The sequence below is a fragment of the Phalaenopsis equestris genome, unplaced genomic scaffold, assembly GCF_001263595.1.
Source record: "Phalaenopsis equestris unplaced genomic scaffold, ASM126359v1 Scaffold000065, whole genome shotgun sequence".
In the NCBI taxonomy this organism is placed as follows: Eukaryota; Viridiplantae; Streptophyta; class Magnoliopsida; order Asparagales; family Orchidaceae; genus Phalaenopsis; species Phalaenopsis equestris.
In genome coordinates, this window is record NW_018164507.1 from 243,049 (window position 1) to 255,978 (window position 12,930).

A 12,930-nucleotide genomic window follows, 5' to 3' on the forward strand; every position below is an offset into this window, starting at 1 on the left:
CGTATGTCGGAGAAAACTTCACGAATTGTTGGAAGGGGTTTCGAATTCAAAATCCGTGAGCGAGTCTGGTCAAACTCGGATTTGAGGCCGAGAAGAAATTTGAAGGTGTGTTTCTGTTCTATGATTCGGCGAAATATGACAGAATTTTCGGGACACTTTCAAGGGTACACCTCGAATAGATCTAGTTGCTGCCAATACCGAGTAAGAGTATTGAATTATTAGGTGACGGAGAGATCACCTTGACGAAAGTCATAGTGGTCTCAACAACAGAGAGTTCGCTTGTATTGTCCGAATTAGAATAGGTCTCACGGGCAGCATCCCAGATTTCCTTAGCCGTTCCGTAAAGAAGAAAATTTTCGTCAATATCAAGTGCCATCAAGTTAACAAACCATGTCATAACCATATTATTCTCGGATTTCCAAGTCTTGTATGACAGATCTATCGTCATCGGAGCTGGAGCATTACCAGTGAGGTAGTCATCTTTGCCTTTGCCGCATACAAACATCATGACTGACTGCGACCATTGGAGGTAATTCTGGCCGGTGAGTTTGTGGCTGGTGATGAGGACAGAATTATTATCTGAATTGCTGGGTAATGGAGACCTAGCCGCGGAGGGTTGGCTAGAAGTGACATCACTAGTGGAGGAGTTGCAGGCATGGTCGTACTTAGTCATTGGAGAGAAGAGGTGGCCAGCAGAATGACCAGAGATGAGGTTGTGTCAACGAGGTGCACGGCTGAAAATGGCTGTGCTCGAACACGGAAGAAGCCTCGGCGCTCAAGTGCAGACAATCACGGGAGAGGTGTCTGTGTTCGGATGCGGTCGAGGGTCGAGAGAGACGCTCGGATCGTCCTCGGACGCGGACGCGGAAAAGACGCTTGGACGCGGACGCGGAAAAGGCGCTCGGATCGTCCTCGGACGCGGACGCAGATCGGCGCTCGGATAGTCCTCGGACGTGGACGCGGATCCGAACAGGCGCTGGAACTGGCGCTTCGACTATCGGGAAAAAAACGATCGCAAGAGAGAGCAAGCGAGAGCAGCGAGACAATAGGCGCAGGAGCAGCACTGTGGAAAAAACGATCGCGGGAGAGAAGGCCGTGATCAAGCCGAACGGGAGAAGCTTTACTTCGATGACTCTTCGATGTCTTTTATACCATGTGAATTTTGAATAATACTTTTCTCACTTGAATACATAGATAATTCACCTATAAATAGGTGAGTACAAGAGAAACAAAAAGAGGAAAGAAATCTTCCTACAATAAAGTAATTCTTATAATTATGAAATAAACATAAATACCAATAATTAAGGAATTACCCTTTTTATATTATGACTTAAATATAACAAGTATTAAATAGAATTAAAGTAAATAATAATAAAGAGCGTAATTCCACAAGTAGCAACAAACATATGGTTTAAGTTGCAAAATTTATCATTTGGAGCTTAAAGAAGATGGTAGGGAAAATGATGACAAACACAATCAAGATCCCATGGTCTTATCATCTTGAGTCATTGTGGTTTTTGATCTACATAGTAAGAGGAGGTAATCGACCCAACCCGATTGAAAAATCCTTGTCAAAAATCATGTGTTGCGTCGTTCATGGACCCTTGTAGATTTGAGGTGCTAAGAGGACAAATTTAAGTTGATCTTAACTAACTTAAAGTTTTATGTTAATTAAATATACCATATAATTCACAACTCAAATAATAGAAAGCTGATTAGAAACATATGAGCTTCAGTTGTGACTGTAATATAATAATGTCATTTGGCAGCAACCACCTAGTCAAAATGCTCCGACTATAACCACTACTTCTTTGCGTAGTCTTTAGATCAAATCACACGAACAGAAGACTTATCCTTACTAGCATGAAATTTCTTTTAGTGTAAATATAGTGATACACTCGATATGACATTTATTCTTTGTAAGCTGAAATCAATCAAAAATTTGTACTCTCGACAAACTATTGTGGAAGGTGAATAGAGTTTATTTTATAGTTTGTGGTAATTTATTTTAACTTGGATATTTTGATTGTTAATTTGAGAACATCATTTGAAAGCCTGATTTAAGAAAATTGACCCCTTCAATTGAAATCTTCTATCAACTCGGTCATCATTGAAGATTTGATTATTTAATTTGAACATTGTCACTCTCTGTCCTGCTTACAAAAGATAAGGTTCGGAAGTGACGTGATTGAATCCAAAGCTTGTCAATTATTTTATGCTTATAAATGATCGAGTTTATGAATTATAATAGTTGAATTTATTTAGATATTTGCTGAAACTTGATTTTAAATCCATCCAATTGAAATTATCTATTAACTCAGTCATCATCGAGAAATTTGGACATTTAAAATATTTATGCTTAAAACACTTAAATATCTATAATAGTTATGTCTAGCTCTTATGAGGAGGATCACAATAAGCGATTTGAACTTGCAAATTTTTATATTTGTAATTTGAACATTATTTTAAAATTACTAGGTTTGTCAACTCTAATCCTTAAGAGAAGAAGGATCAAACTAGTTAGGTGGGACTTACAACCGTATTCTATAGATAAAATGACCCGATTGACTAATTATTAAAATGAAATTAATCAGAGCGAAAACTTTATTCAAACTCACATAGCATTCACAGATCCTTTAAATTTAAACATTTATTTAGTTTGTCGAGCACATGCAGGTTTCAATTTCATTAACTTGGATTATTAAAAATACTTGACATATTTTTCAAAGCATTCACATGATAAATTTGCATACTTCCTAATGCACCAACATAACTAAAAAATATTCAACTATTTGAGAAGATTGTAATGTGATTGCATGGATCCTTAGACATTGGATCTAAATTAGACATTACTTTAAAGCTCATGAATTACATTCAAAACTTTGAAAATTTAAGTAAACATTAAAATTTGGGAACACATACAAGGTTTCATTTTGAGCCTTAAAAGAGTTTTCTTATATTTGCTAACAGACATACTGCAAATCCGGTGATAAAAATCATTCAAAAACTTTGATAGTTCCTATTAATGATGTGCATGAAATCACTTTTGATTTTTTCAAAAATATCACCTTCTATTAGCTAGCAGGTGTATTGTGAATTCCATAGTGGAAAGACATATTAAGTAATTATTTTAGCATTTAAAAATGGTATTTATGTCATAAGATTTACCTCAAATTGTGATATTTCATATTCAATTCAATCTTAGTGCCCCAAATTTAAGATATTTCATATTCAAGTAAAACTTTAATAGTTTGTGTTAATGATGTGCAAGAAATCACATTTTAACTTTTTCAAAAGAACGCATTATGTTCGCTAACAGGTGTATTGCGAATCCAGTTGCGGAAAGACACATTAAGTAGTTATTTTAGCATTTAAAAATGGTATATATGTCTTAATTTTGTTTTTCCTCAATTTATAATATTTCATATTCAATTCAAACATAGAGCCCAAAATTTATGATATTTCATATTAAAGTCAAATTTAGCCCCCCAATTTATGATATTTTATATTCAATTCAAGCTTAACCCCATTTTATGATATTTTATATTTAAGTTAATTTTCAAGTTTTAATAATCAAAATTTAAGTTATTTTTGCAAGTTTAATAGTACAAATTTTAAATTATTTTGCAAATTTGATTTAGCTCAAAACTTAAAATTATCTTCAAGTCCATTTCACCCGGAATTTCAAAAATTCTCGACGTCGTCCCCGCTTAGGGAGCAGCATCAGGATGACTAGCCTGCCCAGCTATCTATAAAATGCAAATCATTGTCACGAGACACTATGACTGTAAATGGGCTCTTCTCATTCACCAGCCTATAAGACGCGTGAAAGTCTTTGATTATCCTACATGAAAATAATACAAGCACAATTTCTTTGCATTTATATCTTTGCTCGTGATGTGGCAACGATGACGGTGAAACAAGATCAGCAAACCAATAAATTACCACCCAATTCTCTCTCTCCCTTCTCTGATTTTATTCAATATAATATATACTATATAATAAATATTATATATTATATAATAATCAATTTATAGGCTCATTATAGCATAGACAAAGCCTTCAGTTTTGCATACGAAACGATGAGTATTCAACTGGAGTGGACCGTTTAAGCTATGCAAACAGTGGGGAAGAAGTGGTGGAGACGTATGCAGCTATGCTAGTGAACAGAAAAAGCAGGGAATTTTAGAGGTGTAAGTACGTTGTGATCCTGTCATTGCTTCCTGTTTGTTGTAGTCATGAGTGCATCGCGAGGGTTTCTGTCACGACCAGGAAAGGAGGCAAGAAAAAGGGAAATTTGGAGTTTTGGACTCTCTATATGAAGCTCCCATAGTTGCCTTTACCGCTAGCACTAATCACGAATCAAGATAGAGAGCAACATTTTGTGAGTGATTCGAGCCACTGGGGAGAAGTCAAGCGAGATGAATGTGTTTGGGCTTACGACAGGGAAGAATCGGAACTTTGATTTCAACATGCAAACAGGGAGAAATCATAGTGGAGTTTGGTTTGAAACAGGAATTTTGAAGATCTGTGTATGTTATGATCCCCTTTGTTTGCTTTTCCTGCTGGCTGGATCGTGAAGACATGCAATCAGAGAAGCACTGCACTGTGACATATTTTGGGTTGGACCAGAGCAGAAGAATGAAGAGTGGTCTTTGCCACTATCGTGTGAAGCGAAGCAGGGCTGGTTGTGCTTGATATCACAGGACAGGGGGGTAATTTCAAAGGCCATTGTGCACAGCCATCACTTCGTTGCCTTCCCAGCCAACCCTACTTACGATTTTATCAGAGATGACTTGCGTGAGGGCTTCAGTTGCGTGCCCCTCAAGAAGCAAAGGAGTTTGTTTATAAGTTATCAAACAGAGAAGAGCGCGAGCAGTTTTAGAAACCGAGAGGAGTACTAACGGGTTTGAACTTTTATTTATTTCATTTTTTTTTCTTTCCTCTTTTTTAACAGCCAAAATTTACAGAACTGTAATATTATGCCTGAATCTCTTATTTTAAGTTCCTCATAGCCTGAATCTTTTATTTTATGAAAGGGTCCAATATCAAGAGCCAAAAGATATCTACAGTTTCAGAAAATGCAGCCATATTGACCTACATATTCAGCTTAAAAAGCTCTCCTTTTGAGATAGTTCTTAGGGTTGTACTTGTTTTTATATAGGATGTTGCAATGGCAATTCTACCTACCAAACTAGTTGATCTTCTAACTTTTGTCGTTCAAAGTTTCTAAATATTGTTTTGGAAGTATTGATTGGTGTTTTTTGCAAAACGATTTATTGCTCTATCACTTTTGTTGTAGCAACTTAGGAAAGAACAACGCTGAAATACTAGTTTTTGGCAGTGAATCTCTAAGAATTCAGAATCTAGAAATAGCACTATTTTCTACCAAAAGTTAGTAACGCAAAAAGAAAGAACAATCACAATCAAATGCAACCACTACTCTCCAATCAAAGCTACCACTCTTCACCCAAACTCAACTAAGGAAAAAACCATATTTTACTCACATTAAAAACACCAACCTTTACAATTGCTCAGATTGAGAACTCGCAGCAAAGGGAAGCTGGCAGCAACAACAGAGAGATCCGAATCTGTTACCCCAGGAAAAAACGAGCGGAACGCTGACTGGGACATGTCGAGTTCAACGATACCGGAAAATCGGTTAGCCATCCGCCGGAGCATGGCCGGACCAGCTCTAGTCCGGAGGCGTCGGCGCTCCGTATTCTGGATTCGAAGCCAGCGCGTACAGACGAGGCCGAACGCGTCCCTCTCCTCCTCGCTCTCCAGCTTGGAGAGCACCACACGGAGGACATCGTCCGTGAGAACAGCGTTGATGCCACAACTGGTATCCTCTCGATCCGCGCTCTCCCGCTTCGCCATTTTAGGTGGAACCAATGCTGCGAGAGATCGCTGCGTAAATTAGGAACTAGGGATTGGATAGGCGATTGGGCCTTTCTAGTAGAGAACGTAACACCTCCGCCCGTATCGGCGGCAAGGGAATCTTCACTTCGCGGGTGGGGCTTTTGCATATGAACCCCCTGAAACATTACTATTTACAAATTCATTATCTAATGGATTTTTTGAACTACAGAACTATGTTATACTCATCGATGTGTCGAACAAATTATTGAGAATTTTATTAAAAAAATATTGAAATTCATTATTTTATTTTAGCTTCATACAGTTAATCCAAATTTTCTTCTTATAAGTTGTAACTGTACAAGGCTACATCAGAACGAGAAATACATGTTCTTCCAACTCAAAGTCGAATGCTACTCTTCATTCGCCAAAAAGTCTTGTAGCCTATCCAGTTGCCTCATTGCCTCGATCATATTGTTGTAGAACATAACTATTTTTTTCTCACTAATACTGACGACATTGAACACGAAGTGATGTTCATAATTCTGGCCCTAATATATTTTGCTTCGTTTGCTCTCCATTAATCTTCTTAGTGATGGTATGCAGAGGTTGTTGACGGCCCATAAACTATCCATTTTCAACAAACATCAAACAAACAACAAGTTTTGATGTTTGTTCATAATTTAAATCCAACTAATTACTAAATTTTGGTTGTTCATAAGCATACTTTTTGAACCAAATTAAATTTCATTTCATTGGGTTCTATTTTATCGAAAATTTTGATTGACTTAGTTTTTTAAATTTTGGATTTTGCCTTCAAATGGTTTGATCAATTTGAAAATTGCTCCATCCAAACCAATTGAATGAATGCTCATTTCTATGTCTTCCAATTGCATTAGGGTCTATTTTGAGCAGAGTTGGGGGTGTAAACGAGCCGAGCTTGAACGAGCCCAAGCTTTGTTCGTGTTCAGCTCATTATATAATATCGTGTTTGGCTCGTTTATATATTGAGCTCAAAAAATTTTGTTCATGTTCAACTCATTTGCTTAAGGAGTTGTTCATGAATAACGAGTCATTTTGATAATCTTATTCATGCAATCTTAGGATGTTAGAGGTAAAGGTGATATTTAAATCTTATTGTTTAAATTAAGATATTTATTTAAATATAATTTAGTTTATATTTACTTTATTTTTAATTAATAATTATAAATGATTATAAATCTTTGTTGCCCGGTAGTCCAATAAATTATATATATATATATATTCGTAGTCCAGTACCCTCAGAGGAAGTCGAATCCATGTTGCCTCCTTGAAAGAGATATGTCCCAATCCACTAGACGATGGGGAACTGTCATCATACTATGACAATAGTATGAGTAGTGTTTTTGGAATTGTCAATATATCTACTTAGAATCAAATGTATTATTAGATATGGGGAAGCTTTCCTATTTTTATGTTATGATCACATGTCCTACAAAATTATATATAAAACAAACAAAACTTGTTTGTGTCGGATCCTATATATATCGAGCGTAAAGAATTTGTTCGCGTTCGACCCATCTGCTTAGCGAACAAATTAAGCATGAGCTCCTTAACAAACTAAACATGAGCTGTTCGTGAACAACGAGTCTTTTTGACAGCCCTAAGCGGAGTAGTTTATTTTTAGGCACATTTACTTGCATAACAATTAAATTTTATGTATTTACATATCTAAACAGTTAACTTTCATATTGACATACACAATGCTCAATTTTTAGTTAAAACATCAGAAATATCACCAATATTAACATTTTAAAATTGAGATGCACTTTTTCTTTTATAGATTTATGACATCAAAATGTTAGATATGCAAATACATGGGAATTATGTGGTGTGTATGAAAATTTCCTTCTTAATAAATCTTCTTGATATCCAACACCTAAAAATTAATATTTACACTTATAACCCTTTGGTCCTAAAACCAATGCATGAAAATAATACATATCATTTTCAACGTAAGATTAAAGAGTTGAGCGTTAAGTTTATAAATATGACTCTAGGTGTCAGATATATAAATACATAGAATTATGTTTTATGTACGTAAATGCCTCTATAGTTCTAAAAAGTAATGTGGGAGCTAACACTTAATGCTTAGTCATAAATTTTGCTAGCTTGGATTTATATTTTATTTATAAAATTGTTTAATATGTTGCTAGAATTTTTATATTATCAGTTTATGTAAATATTTTAAAATTGTAGAGTTGATATGCCAGCAACAAATATTTATCATTCAACACGGATCTCGAAATATAACACGGATTTCGAGATGATATTTTGAACAAGAAAAGTTTAATTCTTGATAAAAACTCATCCAGAGCCCCGATTTCAGCAAACTTATAGTCAAACTGACCAGCTCAATGAGATGAACCTAATGATATCAAAGTTAGTCCAATCCGAGTCAAATTAAGCCCAGATCAAGTCATTGAACCACAATTAGAAGATTTCTGGACATATTTGGAACGTCAAACGGTTGTCAAATATGTCAAGTTTATGCTCGAATTGAGCGCTTCAACAAGACAAATCCAACAAAACCAAGATCACTCAATTCTGATATCATTAAGACACTCAAATGTTCATTAAACGTCTTATGATCGAGTGAAGCTCTTCGGACTTCGACAAGACAAATCCAACAAAACCAAGATCACTCAATTCTGATATCATTAAGACACTCAAATGTTCATAAGTGAAGCTCTTCGGATTGTCCGCTCTCCAGACCATCCTAACACTATAAATAGAGCATCATCCCTCTCATTAAAGAGTGTGGACAGCTTGGGAGAGAACTTGAGGTTTTGAGAATGAGCTGAAGTCCAGCATCACCGCCGACCGTCTTCGAACAGCGCCGACCATCGTCGACCGTCTTTGATCGCCGCCGACCATCACTGACCGCCGTCGACAATCACTGATCATCATCAACCACCGGTGACCAAACGCCATCAGTCAACATCCTAACATGGAAAATCTAATAACCCTCTCCCGTCTGTGGGACAAGAGCTCACCTCTACTGTCCATGTGCCAACTATGACCTACGTGCTCATCAGCTCATGCAGCTCCCTACTCCGGTCTCAACGATCTATGGATGTCACCACTGCTCACCACTACGGTTCATATGGCAACAACAACCTACATGATCATCAGCTCATGTAGTTCCCGACTTCGACCCCAGTGGCCTACGGACATCATCAATATTCGCCTTAATGGCCTACGTGGTCATCAGCTCATGCAGCTCCCGACTCTGGCCTCTATGGCCTACGGATGTCATTAATACTGGTCAACTACAGTCTATATGATTCACAATTCCTGAAACTGCTTACTATGGCTTCTTTGGCTAATTAACACTTCTGGAGCAACCATCTACAACACTCATGACGGATTACTACCTCCACAACAATCAGCAATGATCCTTGCAACATGTTGTCACCAAGAACTGCAGTCATATTATAGTTATACGACTTTGTAATTTTGTCTCCCCTAATTTAGGGGAAGTGTGGACATGTGTACTCATCATTCATAGTGAATTATTTCAACTGGGCTAGGCCCCGTGATTTTTCCCTCTTTTAAGGGTTTTCCACGTAAAAAGTCAAGGTGTCTCCTCATGCTTACTTCTCTTTTTTTTATTTGTTTGTGTTGAATTCTCGTATAACGCTAAGATGATAATTTATTACTCTACCGCAGCGAATTTTCTCGCACGCATCAGTTTGGCGTCGTTTGTGGGAAACGGAGCACCATTCGACACTGTTTAGCTCTGAGACATTGAATCCCTACCTCATTTCCCGATGATATAGATCATCCAATTGGCAAAGGAATCTTCTTTGCATCTTTAAGTTCATCTCCAAAGCATTCTTCAATGAGGGGGGCAACCTTTACTACAATCTCGAAAGTTCGTTCACATCAACGTCTCGGGTACGACTGTAGTGTGGTTGTTTTCTCACATCTTATTCAGACACAAAGTATGTCACAACTTCTTTCAGACTGGGGGCAACCTTCATTGCAGTCTTGAAATGTCGTTCATGTTAACGTCTAGGCACGACTGTGATGGTGATGTCATCCCATATTTCATTCAGATTACAAGTCTATGAGAATCGCTTCTAAAATGGGGAGCAACCTTCACCAAAAATAACGCTTCCTCAGCGCCCCTCATTGTATTGGAGTTCCTCTTCAACCATATATGGAAGCTGTTCTCTTCAATGCTCCATACATAGGTTGGTTTACAAGAAAAATACCCTCGCTAAGAAGCAAAAGATTCAAAAGCAACAACTGACAAGTTGTCAAACATTTTTCTTGAGTATGACTGCAACCATATTTCCCAAAAAACATACGGTCCATTGCAAACTACACCCAGTCTTGAGAAATGCAGAGCATCTCTGACACCTCATTCTGGGATTAATTGATCCCAGGGGGACTCGATTCGACCTCTTCCGTTATAGGCTACAGTCGTCAAGTAAAGGCTTTGACGAAGAACCTCAAATATGTCAAAAATCTTTGGTGGAATTCCTTCAACCTCTTCTATAACAGGTTACGGTCATCAAGCAAAAGCTTCGACTAACAACCTAGGATAGATCAATCATCCTAAGTGAATTTCATATGACTTTGTTCATTACAAGTTAATATCGTTGAGCATACCGGTTATACAACTCAGAACTGACCTTACATCTTTAATGGATTTTTTCTTTCAACCATACCCCTGGAAGTTGATCTCAGGAGACAAGACTCGATGGGAAACTACAATGCTCTAAGAAGTCAAGCCTCAAAAGAAACAGATACATCAGAGACATTAGAAGACTACGAGCCTCAGTAGGTACCAGTTCAAGCTCCTATAAGACATAGCTTCGAGATAGCACAACCTCGAAAGGCATGAACCATAAAAGGTATGTGATTCTTCATGTTATAAAATTTCTGTGCCAACTTAAATTACAAATTTTCATACGATTGAGAAGCCACAACAACCTCAGAAACAAACAACAAAAATTGTTTCAAAATTATCACAAAAAAGATATTCGGGGCAAATAACCAACCAAATCAAATAACTATATCTGTGTAGTGTGAACAACGTAGCAATAACAAATATGCTACGAAAGGGTAAAGCACTAATCGACGTCAGGAACACATTCTTCAATTCACTTTTGATATCATCATCTTTAGAATTTGATGAAGGATCCTTTGAAGCTTGGTTGGGAATGAGCCCCTCCATAACAATCTCGACATCGCATGCTCTGCACCGCAACACTGTGCCGCAACACGGCACCGCAACAATTCTCCGCAACTCTGCGTCGGAACTCAGCACCACGACACAACACCACAGCACTTCGCCTTAACTCGACACTGCAACTCTTTGCCGCAACTTGGCACTGCAATTTTTCGCCGCAACTCGGCGCTGCAGCTCTGCACCGCAACTCTGCGCCGGAACTCAGCACCACAATACTTGGCCGCAACTCGGCACCGCAACTCTTCCCTGCAGCTCTGCACCGCGCCGTAACTTTTTGCCACAACACGACACTGCAACATTGCGCCACAACTTGGCACCGTAACTCTTCGGCACAACTCTTCACCGCAACTCTTCCCCGCAACTCAGCATCGCACCACTGCGTCCTAAGTCGACACCGCAACTCTTCATTGCAACTCGGCACTGCAACACTGCGCCGCAACACATCACAGCAACACTTCGCCGCAACTTGTCACCACAATTTTGCACCGCAACTCTTCCCCGCAACTCGGCACTGCAACTCGCCGCCACAACTATTCGCCGCAACTCTAAGAAGGAGCTGAAGTCCAGCATCACCGCCGACCGTCGTCAAACACCGTCGACCGTCGTCGAACACAGCTGATCGTCGTTGACCATCACCGACCTTCTTCCGCAGACCGTCATCGACTACCACCGATCATCATCAATCACCGATGACCAGATGTCGTTAGTCAACATCGTAACTTAGAAAATCTAATAACCCTCTCCAGTCTGTGGGACAAGAGCTCATAACTATGGTCCATGTGCCAACTACAACCTATGAGGTCATCAACTCATGCAGCTCCTGACTCCAGTCTCAAACATCACTACTGCTCACCACTACGGTGCATATGACAACAACGACCTACACGGTCATCAGCTCATGTAGTTCCCAACTTCGACCCCAGTGGCCTACGGACGTCATGAATATTCACTTCAACGACCTACGTGGTCATCAGCTCATGCAGCTCCTGATTCCGGCCCCCACTTACGTGATTCACAGGTCCTGCAACTGCTTACTATGACTTCTCTGGTTAATCAACACTTCTGGAGCAACCATCTACAACACTCACGACGGACTCACGACGGATTACTAACTCTACAACAATCAACAATGATCGTTGCAACTTATTGTCACCAAGAACTACAGTCATATTATAGTTATGCAAATTTATAATTTTATCTTCCCTAATTTAGGAGAAATGTGGATCTATGTACTCATCATTCATAGTGAATTATTTCAACTGTGCTAAGCCCCGTGTCTTTTCCCTCTTTCAAGGGTTTTCCACGTAAAAAGTCGAGGTGTCTCCTCATGTTTAATTCTCTTCTTTTATCTGTGTGTGTTGAATTCTTGTGTAATGCTAAAATGAAAAATCATTACTCTACCGCCGTGAATTTTTTTGAATGCATCAATAGTATTATCGTAATTCTTATGACAAATATATTTATTATTTCCATATTTTATGTAAATTAAACTCTATGATTTCGTATCGCTTCAGTGTAATAACTATCATCAGCTACATCGGCCGAGCCATTGGGCCATTTCTTTCCCTGAAAGACAAAATATTTTTATAACATAGCTGGGCTTTTGTTGTGGCTTGGGGTCACCTTAAAAAATGATATTTCTATATAAAATAAGGCTTTTGTTGCGTTAAAAACTTAGAGGAGAATTTTTTTAATGAAACTTGAGGAGGAGATAATAAAAAGCGGCCTTCCTTATTGAGTTTTTAGAAAAATGGCTTGATGATTGAGAAAATTTTGTTTTATGATATTTTATTTTTGGGCTATCATCAATATATATATATATATATATA

The 12,930-nt window shown here is 38.2% G+C and overlaps 1 protein-coding gene across 1 annotated transcript in view; it reads right to left on the bottom strand.

Moving 5' to 3' along the window:
- LOC110019654 (uncharacterized F-box/LRR-repeat protein C02F5.7-like) overlaps positions 1–5,961 on the bottom strand; it is a 20,928-nt gene extending 14,967 nt beyond the window's left edge. Inside the window, exon 1 of the mRNA XM_020717411.1 lies at positions 5,523–5,961. Within this exon, the coding sequence (XP_020573070.1) occupies positions 5,523–5,880 (358 nt within the window). The 5' untranslated portion in view covers positions 5,881–5,961. The remainder of the gene's footprint in view (positions 1–5,522) is intronic.
- Between the last annotated feature and the right edge of the window lie 6,969 nt (positions 5,962–12,930).